Source organism: Oculina patagonica, chromosome 3 (genome assembly GCF_052425735.1).
Source record: "Oculina patagonica isolate OP01 chromosome 3, crgOcupat, whole genome shotgun sequence".
Lineage (NCBI taxonomy): Eukaryota > Metazoa > Cnidaria > Anthozoa > Scleractinia > Oculinidae > Oculina > Oculina patagonica.
Window position 1 is genome coordinate 4,601,804 of NC_135760.1, and position 20,530 is coordinate 4,622,333.

General features: G+C 40.3%; 2 protein-coding genes across 2 annotated transcripts; both read right to left on the reverse strand.

The window, feature by feature from the left end:
* Positions 1 to 10,704: 10,704 nt before the first annotated feature.
* Positions 10,705 to 13,350, reverse strand: LOC144646271 (uncharacterized). The gene has a single exon (XM_078505802.1). The coding sequence runs from the start codon at positions 12,683 to 12,685 to the stop codon at positions 11,798 to 11,800; it is 888 nt and encodes a 295-aa protein (XP_078361928.1). The 5' UTR covers positions 12,686 to 13,350; the 3' UTR covers positions 10,705 to 11,797.
* Positions 13,351 to 13,869: 519 nt separating this feature from the next.
* Positions 13,870 to 20,083, reverse strand: LOC144646270 (uncharacterized). The gene is made up of 3 exons (XM_078505801.1): positions 19,849 to 20,083; positions 15,858 to 17,623; positions 13,870 to 15,174 (listed from the first exon to the last, which is right to left on the reverse strand). Exons 2-3 carry the CDS (start codon positions 17,618 to 17,620, stop codon positions 14,931 to 14,933), a joined length of 2,007 nt encoding a protein of 668 aa, XP_078361927.1. The 5' UTR covers positions 17,621 to 17,623; positions 19,849 to 20,083; the 3' UTR covers positions 13,870 to 14,930.
* Between the last annotated feature and the right edge of the window lie 447 nt (positions 20,084 to 20,530).

Sequence of the window (20,530 nt, forward strand, 5' to 3'; positions counted from 1 at the left end):
GTGGATCCAGGATTTTTGATGAGTGATTTGCACTAACTTAACTAAGGGGGGGGGGGGGGGGGTCGGCATGCTTCCTCAAGAAAATTTGAAATTTAGTGTCTTCAGATTTCAATTTTGCTGTTTATTTCTGAGAGTACTTTAAGCCAAACAGACACAGCACCCCACAGAAAGCATGATTCTGTACAAAAAATCATTCCTGTTTCTTAACCCTTTACAACCCAAATTAATTGGAACTCAATTTAGTACTAAATCTCAGGTCCTCAAAAATATAAAATATGTCACGCATATGTCACAACAGAAATAAGTCACGCATATGCTAAAACTCAGTAAAGCTTTGCGTAAATATTTAAATTGTTTCCAATACGTAAATCCATTCAAATAACCCGTAAAATGATTTGTACGGTTTACACTATGTATAAATAAATTCTCATTTGTAAAACTCCCTGAAGAAGTCCGCGACAGTCTGACGACACGCGTAGGAGAATAAATCAGTTGTTCAAATACCGTTCGCAAAGTGCTGTTCACTAGTTTAGTTTCCAAAAAAATATATCTTCTTAAGTCGATACTGGAGGAAGCCACATGAAGAACGGGGCTGATAAAAGTATAGTTGCTCCGGGCCAAATAGAAAATTCGCCATTGCAATCACACAGAATCACTAACATTTCCCGCTGGCGGGTTTCGAAAATGTCAGACTGTGGATATAATACTTATGCAATTTGTCTGAGAAGTTTATTCGTATTTCGCCCGCAATGGACCTCAAAAGATACATACGGTAAACATATATAATGCACCATCTAGATATTTTGAGTACGCTAGCCAGAGAAATCTTGCTAGCCAACCCCACACAAAATGTCGCTTAGATTTCGAACTTTCCACTGACACTGGGAACTCAAACAACTCACCAGGTTTCCAAAGATTCTCTATTAACCTGAACTTGTCCTGGTTGGAATATGTTCTCGTTTCTTTGAAAACCAAGCGGATATCGTTCACAGAGCAGTCCTCCTTGCGGCAAACTGGATCGCTTCGAGCCATAGACTTAAGTATTTAAACGCGTTTGTAAATTGAAATTCCCTCTTCCTCCGTAGCAAGTTTTGAACTCTGTGCTAATCTGAATAGGAACAAACGAAGGACTTTCGGGGAGAGGCTTCCGTTTATATACGATTGTCAGTAGTTTGCGGCCTGGATAGCTAATCAAAACCGAGTTTGAGTGATTCAAAAGACAATGCGAGTGTTTCTGGCCAATCGGAGAGGGTTTTGAGTGATTCGTGAAAAGATCAATATACCACCTACTCCCACCCACTGCGTACAAATTTTTTCCAGCCGTGCCTACGAATTTGTTCGCGTTGATCTGGAAGTATCGACAGAGGACGAAAGCGCGCGAACGGAGACTCTTCGAATTCGCTCGGGAAGGACTGAATTTGCTGTGTATTGTTCGACGGAGTAACGACATACGAAGGTTTTTCTTTGTTTTATTTTATAATAAACAATTAAACAAGAAGGATAAATTAATTTATTTCTTTAAATAAATAACGAGCCGGAGAAATAAAAAAATCGCAAATATTTGGAAACATTTGAGTGATTTGTGCAAATCACTTGAACTAGTCTGGATCCACCCCTGCTTGCTTGATTAAGTGAGTTCTCTAGGAACGGTTTCTCTTAAACATATTCAATTCCGCACCTATGTGATACGTAGTCGTGGTTTAAAAAGTTGAACTAATTAACAAATACATAAAGGAAAAAAAAAACCCGGACTATTTACAATTACTTAAAAAAACTCTGTTTTTTAACCTGTTAGTTTTGCAGACGGGCATGTGCAATCGTCTGCCATTTGTTAGGTTAAAATTACATTTTTGGGCGCAGGTAAAAAAAATTGGCAATACAACGGAGATTCATTTCTATTTTTAGGCGATGACGTCAGTCAAGCCTTATGCCAGAGGCAATGGGCGGGATTTGTACCACTTTCTGTTGCGATCGACCGATCAATAAAACTCAATAGAACCGAATGAGTTAACAAGAAATCGCTGCAAAAAACACGAAGCAAAATACTCATGGAAAATTAGAAAGGACTGATACAACGTATGAACGAAACAGACAAATTATGTATTTGCGAGCTTTATTGAATTCAGTGAACAGACATAATCACATCTCTACATTTACTAATGCAATGGAAACGCTTGACCTTGCGTTTCGCTCGCGAGAAGTATTGAATATCGTATATCGAATGTCACAATATAAAATAACGCAACTTTTTGTTGAACAATCATTCAACACAAAAATTGTCAGCTACTTTTATTTAGTACAGTGGAACCCCGATATAACGATCTTCGATATAACGATATTCCCGATATAACGATGAATATGTTATGTCCCGGCAATAGTAAAATGTATGGGACGGAACCCCGATATAACGATTCCTCGATATAACGATATCATTTTACTGCCCCCTTGGCATATCGTTATATCGGGGTTCCACTGTATACGTTTAAAATTTTCCTGAAAATTAGCTAAGAACTCCTTGGGAAACGTCATCGCCTCTGCATGCAGTGCATGCCGTTTATTGATAAGCTCAATGACAACGACTGCAATTACGCAATCAGAACTCAAGACAAAACCGGTATAACTGGTATATACCGCTGACGTCGCCTTATGTAAACAACGATTTTGCGTCTGTGCATTTTAAGTATTCACTATGGCGGAAGAACTTGAAAATTGTAAGGACTATATAGAAAATAGGGGTCTTGCCAGTTTTCACGCGGATTCGCTGGAGAAACAAGGTATAATTGTGGACGAATACTTAACCCCATCGAAGGACTGGAAGAAGATGAAGTACTACAACGTTAATGTGAGTTTTCGCCGCCAAAGTGCAAATTTTAAAAACTAATCGGTGATCAGCGGGTATTACTAGTATAACTGAGTTCTTGATGTTGATAAAATCCTTGTTTCCCCTTTCAGATCAACGAAACAATCAAGGGAAACTTTAAACAACACTTATCCGAAAAGCTGCCGAAGGCTACACCGATTATTGATCTGGAAGTCAAAACGGAATTCAGAGCAAGTGGAAACGAGTGGGACAAACTGTTGAGCGACTATATAAATTTGCTGAAGACGAACAAAGCAACTGACGAGAAAAAAGCAGCAGAAGTAAAAGAAAAAAAAGCAAGAGCAGTAAAAAAAATAAAGGAAGCAGAAGAAAAAGCGGCAAACGAAGCAAAAGAGAAAGCAGCTATTATAAAGGCAAAAGAAGCGGCAAAGGTAGCACGAGACGAAGTAGCCAAGACGCACCGGGAGCTGATGAGAATCCATGTGGCTGAGAAGCTTGTAGGAAAACTTCAGAATATCTACGAAGGCCTAAAGATTATTCATGCAAAGTTTCCACTGTTTGGCTTCATGAGCGATGATGCAGATAGGAAAAAGATTCCTAAATCATATCTGTGGCAAGGAGTAGCAGACGCGATAGGGTTTTATGAAGGGAAGTACATCATTGTGGAGTTCAAAGTCGTGAGCACTGGCATTTTAAGTACTATTTTAGAATATCAGCAGAAAGCAGCGGACTTATGTGGGAAGCATCTACACCAATGCTTGATCTATGCACGGCTTTTAAAGCTACATATGGGTCTTGATTATTTGCCCCCTAGCCTGATTGTGGTCATTGATGGATCCAGCGGCCGGCAGATCTATCCGCCGTTTTTTAAAAGCTATCCACGTGAGTGCGAAGACAAGTTGGAAAACTTCAAGTGGTCCGAGGATGAGTTTCCCAAGAAGCCCCCGCTAAAATTACACCATGATGGAACACTTTTCCTAGAGGATACCAACGGTCCGATTGATACAAACAAAAAATTGACGGAGATCTTTAAAGATGATGCGACGGTAAAGAATCTTCTTGACGCGTTGGGCTATGAATCTCTTGAAGTCACTCAAATTTAAAAGGAAAGATTGTAAGACGATTTGCGACTAGATTTAGGGTTGATTTAGCACAATGGCTGTCACTGTACTACTATATGAGAGCTAGCGGCGATGTTTCGAACCATAATTGTAGCTAATCCGGCGTTAGCTATGCGTATTACGTGTTTAACTGAATTTAATATCTCCTAATGTTTCAATGTTAAAGTCACCACACGCCTATCTGGAAGTGTGTTTCTTGTTTAAAATGCTTAAAAAGAAATTTCTCAGACTTTATCAAGTAGAACTTTAAAATACATAGTTTGCCAGCAGTATTTTTTATGTAAACAGAAAAGTTCTAGATCGCTCCATGTCGCGGTCTGTTGAGTTCAAATTAATGTATTTAGAATTTCTTTGTGTTTGGGTCAAAGTTTGATTTTTGCGTTCTTGAATTTGGTTGCACGAATATTTAATATGTCAACATACTTTACTTTCACTCACAAATACGACTTCTTTTTTTTTTACAATCAGTTGTTGGGAAATTTTGTGACCGTTCTTTTGCAAAAAAAAATCGAAAAGAAAAGTAGCGATAAAGTCAATTTTGAATTTGTAATTACCGCCAACTGAGCGTTGATAAATTCCTGTCATCGACTTTCGACTTTCTTGTTGACACCTGCATGTATACCTAAAGTTTGATCTTTGTGGAAATTGCTTGTGTCAAACGTTCTTTCGACGTCTATGTTAATATCCTTGTAAAAGTCTATTCTTTTCAATCTTATATGCTAGAGAATCTGTTGACTGGTTTGTTGAACACGACTTTTGTCTGCCCTATACACCGTCACTAGGTTTTCATAAAATATTAACTGAGGTGTTTCACGTTAGGTTTTGTGAATGATCTCCATGGTTTCTCCGAAGACAGAGTTGTTCATGAGCTTGATTTAAGAAGTCCTTTTAAAGACATTTAGCCTTGACCTCAGGCTATATTGAGGTTCAACCATGGACGTTCTGTAAATCTTGGTTATTTCTAAACCCGAACTTAATTATTAAAGTTAGCCTTTTGTCTTTTAGATTAGGGATCGGTTTATTTGCGTTGATAACGGTGATACTTTCCGATGCTAATAGATGATTGTTGTGAGCTATTAGGGTTTTTGAGGCTCACCTCGATTATACAACTATTGTTGCTCCAATCAAGTAATTCATGTTGTTTTATTCATTCGAAACTTTTTTGTTTGAAATTTTTGACGTTGGCCATTCGGGAAGATTGCTTTCATCAAGATATGTTTTGTATTTTTGTTGGTGGACTCTCTCATCCGGTACACCTCCTCCATATATGAATTGTTCGCCTTGTCATACCTTTTAGAAATCATCGAGGTTCCTCTTTGGATGCCGTTTTCTACCGAAAGAGGCGTGTGGTTTTTATGATGCCACATCCATTTCTATACTCGCACACATTTCTGAAACTTTCACACATCTGCTACCGAAATTACGTCTAATTTTAGATACAAATCGTGGTATTCTCCATTTCTAACACCTTCCACACGTTTTGTGTATGTGCATCAGTAGTCATCGTCAGATATATTCGTATTCAGTTTGGAGTAGAAAGTTTCTTTGGATGGAAGCTGTTTTTCATGAAGCTATGCTTCTTCCCTCAGCAACAAATCAAGTTGTTCACCCTTCAAAACTGTCGATGAATCGTAACTGCTGCTTCACGTTTTTCTTTACTTACGATGTCGATATATCCATCAATTACAATGTCTTTACTTTATAAAATGTACTTCTTTGCATTGTTAGATGATGTTACCCCCAATCTTTTCAAAATTGTTGAAAAGAAGACTATCATAAAGAAGCAAGTTGTGGAAAATCACTGGGATAAACTTAAGTTTTTCTGTATCTAAGGCCGGTTGCATTTGTTCGCCCCCTCGAAATCTGCTTTACATACAATGGTACTCCGACATCTGTTAAAGTTCTTGAACTGTATTTTTGTCCCTTTCTCAGGTAGATTTTACAGCTTCTTTGCAGTCCTGCTCTCTTGATTTTTCAGGTGAAGTGAAAGAATTCAGTGGAGTGTATCGATTTGTTTACGCCGATTATATCACAGGGAGCAGAGGAACCAAATTCGACCTTTGTAAATATTAAAATGTTCGATCTATTTCGCAGCGCTTCTCCCGCCCTGGTTATCTGATCATTTTGTTTACGCGACGGTTAAACCAGCGGGAATCCTGTTGCGCTTAGCGTAGCGAACGGAAACCCGCTACGATTACGCAACAGACTATTGAACGAGTTTCCCGCTGGCTTAACCGTCGCGTAAACAAAAAGATCGGATAACGTATGACAAGCGCTACGAAATAGATGGAACATTTTAATATTTACAATGGTCGAATTTGGCTCCTCTGCTCCCTGTGCGCTAAGCGCGGGAAAACGTGTAACCGATGACAAGCGCGTGAAAAGTTACGTGAGCCAAGTCAGGATTGGTTTTGATTGGCGAGGATAAATTCTTTGCTCTGATTGGTCAAAGCACGGTGCTACTGCACGAGTTTATTTTATGAACCATTTCCTGTACGCAGTGAACTTCAAACCAAATGAAACTTTGGAAAACTTTGGAAACTCATTGGAAACCAATTTTTGAGGCAACATGAGCAAACTAAGGAATCGTTTTAACTGCTGCGTGGGGACTTGGGTGGCGTGAAAATTCTTCTCAAGTTTTAACGGTTATTTACTAATTGTGAAGAAAAAAAACCGGAGTTGTGGTGAATGTGGCATGGAATTTCATGGAACACTTGGCTGGCTATAATCTGAAGAAAAGATTTTGCACTGCTGTTGTAGCAGCCGAGTGGAAGTGGAATGTTGAACAAAAAATAAAGGCGCTTGATCTACAGCGTTAGAAAGGTAGGCAGATATATAGAAAGCTACAACTAGCAATTCAAAGTGTCCGTTTAGTAAGATCAGGAATGAAACGAAAGTATAGTCACTTAAGTGTATGTAGGAGGTATGTCAATGTCGGGCTTCTACAGCATCTCTCATTTACAATATTAGTCGTGTTATGATGGTGTGACTTCACAAAACTGCCCCTCCACCAGCCCAGTCTCTTTGCGTTCAATTTCTAACGAGCGTGAAACAAATTCCTGGGAAGGAGTTAGTTGATCTTGAATGATAAGTGAAATGGTGACGTGGAAAAAGTGAAAATAAGTGGAGAAGTGGAACTCGGAAAAAAAGACCACTTCTCCACTTAGTTGATCTTAGTTAGTCAACGACCGGCTTGTGACGTCATAAATTTTCTACGTCATGAGAAAGCGGGAAGTGAAACGCCTGGGTGCTAGTGTCAGTAGTGTGCGGCTCTACGTTACGGCCTTAACCTATATGTCGTTATTGAGTAAAGTTAAGCTTTATGAATGAATTGAAAATAAAAATTTGCGTACAATGAAACATGCCCAAATCGACGCAAATTGCTTGGTTATTATATGTATTTCACCGCCACCAAGGTGGAGACGGCGATTTTAGTCGGTTATTCCGACTGTTCACGTATTAATTTTACGAACGCTAGTGTGTTAGTGTATTTACATCCGACACATGCAAAAAAAAAAGAATTGAATAAAGAAAATTACAGCCGGCAAGCTACAAAAACGTGAAATACTGAAATGATTCATTATTTATACTGGTAGATCAACAAAATGATATGCATTTCTTATAACTAGCTTGAATGTGTGAGTTCTCCATGAACGGTTTCTGTGTCATAACGTTTTTGTGTCACGTTGTAACAAGTAACTCAACCGTTATATGGCTTATGGCTTGTCCGCCTTGGGAAATTTATGTCTTCAGAAAAGTGAGACTATGAACCAAAAAAACTCTGTCTGTTGTGCTCCACCACATGGTCGAGGGTCAGTAAAACCGGACAAGCCAGATGTTTTCGTTGGTGATAAGCCCGAACGATGCTATCGTGATGGGCGTAGCCCACCACATGTTCTTATGTTTGATACCATCGTGGCTTATCTTGGGCTTGTTTAACCATGTTATTTAGGGCTGGTCTCAGACTGACCGGATATTCCCATCTGCATCGCGATACTATACTATCGTGTCATGTCTGGGCGTGTCCTCCCACGTTATTTAGGGCCGGTCATACTCTCAACAGATATTTTAACTATATAGCATGATACTATCGTGTTTTATCTTGGGCGTGTCCCATAACGTGATACATGGCCGGTCAGATAGAGGACCAGGTGTGTTCCCATTGACAATCGAGACAAAAAACTGTTGCGAACAACTAAAATCAAATGTTTAAACTATAGGTCCTGCCCCTAAACGTATCCGAGGTAATGATTTTATTCCCTGCAGAAGAAATCTGATCTAGAAACCTGTAGAAATGTAAGTATCACTCAACACTTGAATGTCTAAGTTGTTGTGAGAAAGTGTGCAAAGAAGAGTTCAAAGTAAGTGTTGGCTATTTTCTCTCTTGTTGCTTTTACGACCCAGCAACATGTGCGAAAATTTCGATTCTTACGTTGAGCTTGTACAGACACATAGTGTACTGTACGATTTCCTTTATCAAATTTCTTTCAGTATACTGAGAATGTAATTTTGTTGTCAGTCTTAATAATTATGTTGATGCCGCCAGAAATATCACTTTAATTTAGTTTCCAGTTCAATTTTTTCCCCTTTCTTTCTTAGTATTACAGTGCATTTTTTGGAATACTGAGGCCACTTTGTGTAACACATTTACAAGCCCAGTAACAATGAGTCAAATTTTCGTGGCGGTTGAGGATTTGGGCGGCAACCTGATTTGGAATGGTAAAAAAAGATTCATTTTTCACTACAATTGTAGCCCTCGACCTAACATGTGAACAAGTAGGGTTGTACCATACTGAAGAGACAACACTTAACCGCGGGACATAATTTAATTTCCGAACAGGAGAAGGTCACTAACGCTCCCGGGTGACGCTTATCTTGGAATACACGAGAATTCCATAACATTAGAAAGAAATGGGAACTTTAACCGGCTTTTTAATTTTTGATCGTCTAACAATAGAATGTCGAGGATACCACCTTCGAAACACTGTCTGCATTTCAGACTGGGAGTCAACGTGTTGTCAGACATAAAATCTTAAATAGCAAAGAATTTGCTTGTATGGTTTAATCTGCTACTTCACCACAGTTTCTCCTGAGCACAACGTGTTGACATCTTATTTCCGCGATGCCCTATGGTCTGCGCTATCTATTCTGGGATATATTTAGGATAAGATCGAGCCCGCAACCACCGTGTCATCTATTGTAGCTAGGCTTCAAAAATCCTCAAAACAGAACCTCTTTACCTACACAAATTGCAGCACAAAACAACCCATTTACGCTTTTCTTCCAATTTTGACTTGGCTGCCGTTGAATTTGATCTACTTTTTTTTTACAAACTATAAATTAAATTGCAGTATAGATAAGATATAAATCAAGACCACACAATAAGCCCTGCATGCTTCCTTTTGGGACAGACGGTTTCATTTTAAGAATGCAGTTGTTTTTGACAATCCTTAACATATGTCCTTAAACTTGACCCATTTTACAACCAACAATGAACGACGCAGAAAGAAATTTCGATCTGTAACGTACGCGAACAACAGTTGATTGCTACAGTATAACGTACAAAGCAGTAAAAGGTTCCGTCTCTCGCCAGCGCCCTTGAGCTGCAGTAGTTAGGACCATGCATCTTGTTGTTTTAAGAAAGAAGCGGTTTTCAAAGGAACAAAAAGAGATTTGCTGCGCTATCTTGGTATCACAGGCGCTCGCTAAGCTCTCTTTCCTTCATTCCCGCTTTGTTTACGGAGTTGTGCGTCTAGACTTCGTATCGCGTGTTAAATCTAATGTCGTGACCCTTTCTCACTCTACACGCACACACAATTAATTAAACAAAAAAAAGGGAGATGGGGGACAGAAAAAAAAAAAACGCGCAGGGTAAAACAATATTGTACCATTTCCTCGCGAAGCCAATCTCATCCCTCGATCGTGCTGGGTAATGTCTTACCGTAAACAAACTGATTTGCGAATCGTGTTATGTATCATTACGGCCATGGTGTTAACGATTTTTGCATTCATAGCTCAGGAAGTTGTGGTGTCTGTTGCTTAACCACGGAAGCCAACCACTTATTAAGGTCTATTAAGCAATTTGCGAGTTCACTTGTGGATAGAGAATAACTACCTTGCAGATAATTTAATGCAAGAATTCCGATACGAGTCAGCTCTTGTGCGTCTTTTGAGGGGAGGGAAAGATCGTGGAGACGCTGTTGTCACGAGGAGTTATAAAATCATGGGTGTCTGCCAACCAAAAAGGCACGACCGGCTCGAGGTACGAGAATGGCATGTTTCTGGAGCAGTTTTAGGCTGAAATAGTTAGATTTTGCCACTCCAGTGCGGATAAGGGAATAATTTTGACAGGGAAGTACGAGTCCTATCATTTTAATTTATTTCTTTTGTTATTCTAATAATGACAATATAAATAAGACCAGAGTGTTTAATCTTCAAAACGACACAGAAAACAGAAGACAAACCAAGGAGAATAATCTATACTCAGTTAGTAGGCTAGTCATGTTAAAACTAAGTCATGAAAAACGCTTTCTGATCGAGCAGGTCCGAAAACGCCTCGGAAATCATTTATTTTGCTCTGGGGTAGAGGTAAGGGTTTCCACAACCGTATTGCACCCCCGGACTTCACAGGCACTTATCTACTTCATATCAAGCGCGCATTCAGCAAATTCCTCGGTTAATACAGTAGTGCTTTTTCAATAAACAACCCCCCTCAGTTAAACCAATAACACGGCGATATCACCTGGTGGGGCGATGAAAGGCTGTGTTTTATGTCTTTTATTTGCATAGGCTCTCTTTTATAATTACATCCAAGGTGTATTGTTTATTTACAAATGGACATGTATATGTTTTTCTCGTGTTTTAGTGTTTTTGTTTTAAACTCGCTATTCGAATTAACACCCTGCTGATACCACATGCAAAGTCCACTTCACTTACATTTACAAAAGGTTTATACGATAGCACTGAATCTAAAGATCTACTGCATTCATTATCATCAAAATATTTTAATACTATGTAATCTTTCTATCATTTACAGTTCCTCTTTCAACTAAAAAGCGTCTTTTTTGGGTCTGGTAGCTATTTACACTGAGCTAGTTGACTGGGTTGTTCAGCGAAGCGAAATGGCCCTCGTAATTCTTTCCAAGTTTAAAATAGCATTGCCTATATTGACTGCCCCGAATATAGAGTCTCAGTTATTTTATCGTAATAGGACGTGCTTGAAGCAGTTATAAAAAGACAATATTTGTCTTTTCCGAGATCGCTAAATAAAGAACCTTTACAAACCCTGTTTGGTGTTCGTGATTAATTTCATTCACACTTCGCCAAAAAAGTGCGTGACCTCAGCATGACCTGGGCGATTACGCGATTAACTACAAGCATTTGATGTTTATTTAACACGATCCTCTGGCGTGCTCGACGTCTGTGGCGTGCTAATTCACCTAAAGCTATTCTGATCCGTGAATTTATTACAGATCGAACTTCGTTAAAAATTTGGGGCATTACTTGCAAGATCAAACACTTCCGATACAAAATCCCGTTTAAACAGAAAACAATTTTCATCTCATCTTCGTCATTGTCAATGTTATTCTTCGTTTATAAGAAGCGAGATCGATCCGTCCATATAATATATCAGCGTATCATACCTCACGAATGATACTGTTAACGTACAAAAATATCAGACCCTCAGGGCTGACACTTATTGTTTTAATTACCGATGGGTACCCTTCCATGTCTACTTCGTTAAAGTCAGAAAATAATAGTAAAATACGGCAGATATCAAAACCTTGAAAAATGCTACAGGCAATGATACAAAAATATCAAAAATATCAGACCGCCAGGGCTGATACGTATCGTTCTAATTACTGATACCTTCCATGTCCTCTTCGTCAAACTCCGAATTTGAACTTCCAACAGAGTTGGGAATGCGTTTACGAATTCTCCCGTTGATGGCATCGCCGCTCAAGTCCTTCGCTTTGTGACTCTTGTGCCTTACTCGCTGCTGATTCTTGTGCTGTACAAGTGTCTCCAACTGATCCGTCAGACTCGATAACTTGTTAAACGTCGCGTGGTCATGCTCCAGCGACAGCATTTCTCGCTCGAGATGCAGGCTTTCTCGGAGCATGGCGGCCTCCTCTTTGAGCGCTTCCACTTCGCGCTGAAACTCGCGTTCTCTCCTCTGGAAGAGCGTTTCCAATGTGATCTTCTCCGCCAGCAGTTTGTCATACCTATACGCCCACTCCTTGGAGCCGTTAGATTCCCCAAACGACTCCTCCTCGCGGGAAGGTCTTCGTAGCTGCAGCTTTCTCTCCAGTTTTGCCACTTGGTCCATTAACGCCGTGATCTGCTCCTTGTAGAAGGTTTCCTTGTTGTTGAATATTTCATCCCGTCGTGATCTTTCCGACAGTAGCTCCTTGATCTCTGTGGACATTTGTGCGATTTTACAATCTTGCATCGCTAGCTGCTCTTTGTAGACTTCTTCCATCGTGCCTTTCTCTTGCGCTTTTTGCTCCTTATCCCACAGATTATTCTCGGCACTCTCAAGCCTTTGCTTTAAATCCCTGATGCAATCATGCGCCGGAATATCGCTCAGATCCAATTCCACACCGCATCCCCCCGGACACACTAGTGTTTTCTTTTCATATCGCCTTATATCTTTCAAGGACAGTTTTCGTCCACTTTGCTCCAGATTGGCTTCTGCGGATTGCGGTGAGCCAATATCTGTTTGTTCTTCCGCTTCATCCATGTCCCCTTACACGTCAGATTTAGACAATCCTGTGCTTTCCCTGGACCACAACTCGTTCTGAAAGCCGCAGTATCGTTGTGCGGTTAACAGAGTTCAAAACAAACCGAAACCGTTAGGTTACGTATTATCTGGGAATATTTGGTCACGTCTAGTTGACCTCGAACAACGAGATATAAATTAGGAGTAAGCCGTTCGTATTATCTGTTCAACTGAGTGTGATTATACACCTCCAAAGAGGGCAATAAGGCTGGTTATATCCCTTTGTCGGAACCAAAATCCAACCTTGCTAGACCTCAGAACAGCTTTACTCGTCTGCTTCACGGTCAATCCAATAACACGTTTACTGCACACGGTTATTTTCGTTTTCTTTTCGAAATCTTGCCTTTTGTGTCGTGTTCTTCGAATTGATATGGCTACTCCCGCCCTCGCACTTCAAACTGTCTCGCTCTGAAGTTTGATAAGGAATTGTCACAAGGGTCGTCAACTCGCGTACGAAGCCCAACCTGTTCAATTCAGCAGCGTCTTTGCAGTGCAGCAAGGCCTTTTATAGCCGTAAAAACTGCCCCAACAGCGTGCAGTGTGCGGATACGTTTGCTGGCGCCCTGCAATCAAGCGAGTCTCGACTGGAAACTTTATACACGCTATTCAAGCCGACCTCGAAAAAGGAAATGATAACTTAACACATGATTGTATGGCTCGGTTTTGTTTTGACGGCTTGGATTGGGTTATCATGGGTCAACGGTTAATTATCATTGCTTTATGAAGGAATTCGCACACATCGAGTCAGGAAGCCGAAAAATCTCATTTATTTTAGATCATTTTGGAAATGACGTCGTGATAAAGTTACCTGGAACCTTCTGTTTTCGGGCTTTGAAATTTTAAAGTAAAACTCATTTCGCTTTCAAACGTTGCCCATAGCAACGCGAAAAGCTACGTGTTCCGTGCAAGAAAACACAGCAAGAAATGATGATCAGTCTGTCATAATATTGACCAAACAATTTTCCGCAAAATCTCAAGTTTTGTGCAGCTTTAGAAAATGTTAATTAATCACTGATATCTTGGGAAACTTTCACCTGTGTGGAATTCCATTCGGAAATGTTGGAAGTGATCGGTAAGTCATTGGAAAAATCTTTGGGATCTCTGGTTGCGATTCGTAGCTTTTTCATTCTTTTTATCATTTTATTTATTATTAGCATTGTGGAAATATAATTGACAATGAATGTTATAGCGATAATAGTAAGAAATGATTATAATAAAAATTACAACATGAGGTCTTTTTACTATCCATGATGAGGTATACTAAGAGTTCACATGGTAGCAAAATATACAGAATGATTAAAACATCTCATTAGAACACGATTTTTTTGGGTAGATTTAAATGAATTGCTTTCACATTTGAAATTACTTTTAATTCATAAATTAATTAATTCGTTAATTACTTTTACGAGAAAAGCCTCGTAACTTTAGAAGTCGTCGACAAGAAGTTATGAGAAATTCTTCAATAATTAAGACACGTATACCGTAAACATTTTAACATTTTCGTGAATGAATCAACACATTGTTCAACTGTTAATTATAAAGCTAATATATGAAGCTTACTCTGGAGAATTTGCATCTGATTTATACAAGTACAATAAAGTCGCGCAGTAGTTTTAAATTATTTACATTTAAAATTTAATTCAGTCAAATACATACTAGTTATGCAACGCTTTCGAGTGGTATACACACGAGCCTTTAGGCGAGTGTGTGTACGAAGAAAATACAAGTGACAAGTGGGATATTCCATAGTATACCACGAGAAAGTGTTGTGTAACTATTTTATACCATGCCATAGAAAATACGCTCACTAAATTTCATCGAGAATAAGATCGCAGTGCACGATGGGAAGGTTGGGTTGAATATCGTCGAATATACAACGGCTTTCCTGCATTCTGATTGGCTGTATTTTCTATGGCATGGTATAAATTATGTTAAATTAAATGGTTTAAGTGAGCCCATTTCCTGGTGCGCCACACAGACTGCAGAGCTACTTTTCTCTCTCAAATTTTTGTGAAGTCGAGTGAGGGAAGTGCGCAAAATGCACAGCGCCCTGCAGCCCCACTCCACGTGCTCACACTCTCTCCAGACCCTTTTTCGGAGGCCACGGAGTCTATGCGTCAAATGGCCCATTAGGCGGGACCATCAAACTACTTCGAGCCAAGATTCTTCTGAGGTTATCGAAAAGTCAGGCATGTCTAACTGCATTCTAGTGTCTACCCGACATCTCCTCCACAAATTCTCGCGTTTTCTGTTCCATCCGCGTCCACACGTCATCTCCTGGCTGGAATGGCGGTTTCTTCATGTCCATCCAGACGAGAAAACGTCCCAAAGAATCTAAATGTCGCGCTGCTGGATTCTGCGCTAATCGATGATAATCACGTTCCAAAGCGCGAAGCTTGTTGAGCACATCCTGCTTTTCTGCCACCATGTCCACCGCGTCCGAAAAAAATCTGTCAAAAGAAAGAGCTTTGAAATCTGTGTTTATAAAACATCATATAAAATCCCTCCTCAGTTCAAATGATTCTTAAAGGTTAGTGGGTAGGAGGGTTTATGGCACCTTGCATTTCAATTTTATATTGCGTGAAACATTGCCATATCTTGGTAAGAAACGAAATTAGTTTAGCGTTTGTTGTGAAAGTGCCGGAAATTTTTTATTGATTTATTGGACTGATTTAAAACTTTGAGTTAACCAGAAATAGATTCAACGGCAAGCTGACGTTTGCCGTTTGTCGTAGAAAGCGGGTTTAGCTTTAACAGATGACTCAGAGTCACGATGTCATACAAACAGATCAGTATAACCAACAAGCAAAAATCCACGTATAACCCACTCGACTGTTATTTGCTGGTCTAATAATACCAAAAAATACGAGCACTTCAAAAAATGTTGCATCAACTTTTGCTAGTCAGTGAACGAAACCTGAGTGTGTTAACATTCAAATACAAGCTATTAAGCAGTTGTTTTACGAGGTATAGCTTCCTACGCAAACGTTCTTTTGGCTCGTCACGCAATCTTTCGTTGGGGAGGAAAGATTGCGTGCATGAAGTACGTCTGCGTAGGAGACTACACGGCGTACAGTGGGATGTTTTATTTTTCATTTTAACGTTTGGCGTTAAATCACGATGCCCTATTTACCTGTTTAAATAAACGCACTCGTCACAAGACGGGCCGTACAGAGCAGCGTACTTCATGAAGATGGCGTCCACTCGTGCCACCAGGTCGTTACTGTAAGTAGTGAAGTACTCCAGCATGTGCCTTCGCTCCTTCAACTTCTTTGCCTTCTCGGCTTGCTCCGCCGTCCCAAACAAAGATGGCATCTGCCTGTGACCCCAGCTGGTGACGTGATGTTGTAGGGAACTGGTTAACTGCCCGAAGAAGCTTTTAATCGCGTTCGGGATCACGACGAGTGGACTACTGGAAGAGTAGTCAAAGGCGGCGGTGCGCCATTGCAATGGAGGAATCAGATCCTGATCCCAACTAACGAAAAACTCATCACCATCTAAATCGCCGCCCGAAGATTCATCGGCATGCGGTCGGCTCCCTCTCGTTGGAAACACGATGCAGTCGCTGAGATAGTCGTATTGTGGCTTGTCCTTGACGAGTTTCAGAACACGGATGTCACCTGGGTAGTAGCATGGATTGCGAACGACCATCACCTCCTGAGCGGTTTGAAACTCCGCGATCTGCACCTCGTCAAAAAGAGTGGGCTGAAAAACACACTGGCCATGCTCGAGCTCGTTGAACGGATCGCACGCACCAAACACTACCCTTGACTTGGGAACGAGGACTCTCAGCTTGCATTTTGCATTCTGTGTTACACTGGCATCATTGCTCCCATCCGCGTTGTTGTCTTTCTGCATCTTTTTAATATCCTTGGCACGAAGACTTTTGAGTTCTCTTTGTAGGCGTTGGCTTTGCAGGCCATATTCATGTAACCATTTGACCAGCTTGCCCTCGCCCTTGATGCGTAGATAGTACCCGGCGGATTCTTCAGTACCGCACAGCTCCCTTAGCGTGGCGTGGAAGTCGCTCTGTAGGCCTGTAAGGTAACTGTGTTTGACTCCACTGTCTGCTAACAGCATCGTAATCTGCTTGTTAAGATAGCCTATGGTGTAGGGTCGAGAACACTTTACAACGCCAAACGTTGTACAAGTCTGGCGCAGTCGTTCATCCGGGATTGTAAACTTCTGCATGGACTTCCGGAATTGAACCTTGACCCGGTCTCCTAGCTGTTGATTGAGGATGAGCACGCCTTTGAAGCCCTGGTACCGGACTTGTACGACGCAAGGTTTGCCGTCAAGGCGGCGTACATCTTGTATCTCCTGTGCAAATGCATCTGACATAAAACCGCAGCCGTCAGTGAAGATGTAGTTGTTGCGCTCCACATCCTCGATAACAGTGTAATCGTGTTCGTTCAGGGAAATGCTTTGGCTAAACGTCGAGAACAGCAGTCCGATCCTCTTCGCACGCTTAGCAGATGTCTTGATTTTGGAAAACTTGCCGAACTGCGCCAGCAGCTCGTAGATGTCTTCGTCCGAGGCATTCATCAGAGTACAGGTTCTCTCCTTGAGCTGCGAGTTGGAATGACCCAGGAAGCGGTATATCGAGCCACTGAACACGATTCCTCGCTTCAAAATCTCTTGCGAGCAATCAGTGTCCGCGCCTCTTTCAGGACGAAAGGCCACTGTCATGAGCCTGTCGACCTCCTGTTGACCATGCGCAGATATGAGGTATTCCATGAACAGGTTTCCACCCTCCACCTTGTTGTATTTCATTGGCGGTCGCACCAGTCTCCCCTGAATGTCCACGTGTTTCACGTACAGGGCTCGTTCCAAGTGGCCAGCTGGGGGAGGTTGTATGAACTCGTCTGGTATGTAGTAAGGATCCATGGTGCTCATTTTCTGGCGAAGGACGAATTAAAAACAACTAAGTGAAGGTCCTGAAGGGGGAAGGGAACAAATCCCATTTCCCAGCCTATTTTTTGCCTTAAATCCACTCCCATTGCCATTTTTTGTCTGTGATTCCCAATCCCAGTGACCCAAATCCCCTTTTCCCAGTGAAACATTAGGCACATTACTCCATCAGGTCCCTCTTTTAAAAGTGTCACTCGGGCCAAATTGGCCCAGGCAGCCTAAGCTTATCCCGGTTTCTGTATCTTGAAACAACAAGGAATATTGATACTCCCACCCCCATCGAAATGCTAGCTCTCTTTTGTCAGTTTGCCCAAACCTTTCATCGGTTCCCAATACTCGATCCTAGAGGGAGAGTGGCACTGTGAGAGTAGATAGTCTTCCCCAAGAACACAACACAATGACCCCGACCAGCGCTTGATGCGCTAACCATTAGGCCACCCTTTATTCTCCCAAGTGTGCCCAAGTCAAAATCAATCAATTCTACTTCGCAAAATATCGGAAAACGAAAAGCACTGCATAAAAGTACTGCGCAATTTTTTACCCACTCAATCGCACTGGCAAACGGAGGTAGATAAATCTAAATATCCGGAATATCGGTATTAAGGTGCCGTTGATACCATCAAAAGTGGTTTTTTCAGCAAGAAATGTTTTTATTTCTTGACAGGTGTGATAAGTTTGATGTTGACTCCACCAGTCATAAATTATACCAATTGATGTTACTAACGAAAGCATTTAAGACGGAATCCACTAGGAAGTCGAGTAATATTTATTAAAGTTGGACAAAAATCAATTTCCAGAATAATTTAAATCCTATTGCGTTATTTCCTACCCTTAATAAAAGGTAAAGATGTAAGTAATTATCCGTGATAACACCAACAATAATTTCTTATCAGAGTCTGAGAAAATGAATTTCAAAGTTCACAAGGTATAGGAAAAATCTCACGTGTAGGCATTTTGTAAATTCGTCTTAAGCGATTCAGTGGAATTCAGCGGAACTTCAAAATGTGTTTTCGATGTGTGGTGTTGTTAGAAAAGATTTCTTTTGATAAGATATTTGAAGCAGTAACAAAAAAGTTTGCAATAAGATGGAAATAATTCTGGTACAACAATTTCTTATCCGAGTCTGAGAAAATGATATTTAAAGTTCACAAGCTATGGGCAAAAGCTTACATCTTTTAAGCGATTCAGTGGAACTCAGCGGAACTTCAAAATGTGTTTTCGATGTGTGGTGTTGTTAGAAAAGATTTCTTTCGATAAGATATTTGAAGCAGTAACACAAAAGCTTGCAATCAGGTGTAAATAGTTTTGGTACATAATTTTGTCCAATAACTACTCGAAGTCCTGGCGGATTTCCTCTTAAAAACGGTTGCCACACTTCAGGAAATGGCCAGGGAAAATAAAAAAAATTCTCAAAGGTCAGGGAAAGTCATGGCATTTTACTCTGAGCTAGATTTATATATTACCTCTAACGGCTGGAAGACACATTTCAATATGAATAATATTGTCAATACGATCCCAGCGATGTGTTTTGTTTTGGAAGCGGAAGCTGAAGGCCGCTTCTATATGACATTTTGTATTTATTTGACTAGGGAAAGTTGTTTTTTATAAGGGAAAACATATGTCTGTGGCAACCATTAATTACGGCACGGGATAGCAGTAATCTCTATAAAAAATGTGGTCCCTAAAATCTTTTAGCCACAAAAAATAATAAAATTCATCCGCTGATCCGCTGTCCGCCGTTCTTCGCCCAGTCCGGCACTTCCTTTGCCGTATTCCTTTCTTTTACAATGATATTCCTTCCCCTTAGAGCGTTTTGTAGCAATGATTTTCATTTAATGTCATTGTGCATGAATAATTTTGTCGTTCGCGTAAATAAATTTTACTCGTTGTAAGCTGATTTGTTTTTATTGCCATAAAAATATTGATTTGCTGCTTCAGATTTCGTTTGCAGCCGTGTGATTGTGATGATTCGTGTAGGTTCTCTCAACTGACTAATAAAATGCTTTGCTTTCAAAGCCTGGAAAATCCATTATTAATCGCACTGAAATTAGTTTCTTTACTTAGCAAGGTTTTTCTTTTGCTATACAACTGTGAAAAACACAAAATATAAAAATAAGCGGGCCTTACTTCACGCGAAGTTTTTTAAAAACACTTCGATTCAAGCATATCTTCATATCCTCGAGAACCCATAAAAGATCCCACATTTTACCTACCTCTTTAACGTGAAATGTTTCTTCGGTGAATAGTTCTCATAAGCTTTTAGACCAATGCAACGTGAAAAACTTTCAAAGATGAACGGCAGTTTTTTTGCCAAAACAATAGACTCGCCACTGATCGTTGCAGCATCAATGTCTTCTCAGAAGTCTTTCGTAACTTCCGGCCGTTTTCCGAGAACTCCATCTCCGTCCCAAGGCCCTCTCGGTTCTCGTTTTGAGATGGTCGCCATCTTTTGACATCTTGAATTTAAAGCCTGTTTACAACCTTATTTGAAGCCTTTTAAAACTGCGAGAAGCTGAGATAATTGAAAACTGACAATATGAATTCTGTAAATATTGAAAGGGGTTTTGTCAAAATATATTTAGTCACTTTTCATGTTTTACAAATTACTTAAAAATCAAAGGCAAAGAAACACAGATGACTCGAACTTAAAATATATAGACTAAATTTTCCACTCTCTTTAAAATTGTCTTTTTCGAATTTTTCGCTCCTTTTGCTGCAAAAATTGTAAATAGCCAGTTTGAGCCGGATATGCCGCCTAACTGAACCGCAAGAGACATATAGCGTGACAAGCGTTTAGTCCGGCGTGACGTGGCGACAAACATCAAACAACAGCTCTGTAACACAACTGTTACGGAACATTTTCGGTAAAAAAGGTAGATTTTAAAACAACACAAT

Bases quoted from the DNA above. Each gene is read 5' to 3' on its own strand.
- LOC144646270 (XM_078505801.1), bottom strand. From the start codon at position 17,620: ATGAGCACCATGGATCCTTACTACATACCAGACGAGTTCATACAACCT. The intron at 15,175-15,857 runs GTAAATAGGGCA...TTCTTTTGACAG, and splicing joins GAGTGCGTTTATTTAAACAG to ATTTTTTTCGGACGCGGTGG.
- LOC144646271 (XM_078505802.1), bottom strand. From the start codon at position 12,685: ATGGATGAAGCGGAAGAACAAACAGATATTGGCTCACCGCAATCCGCA.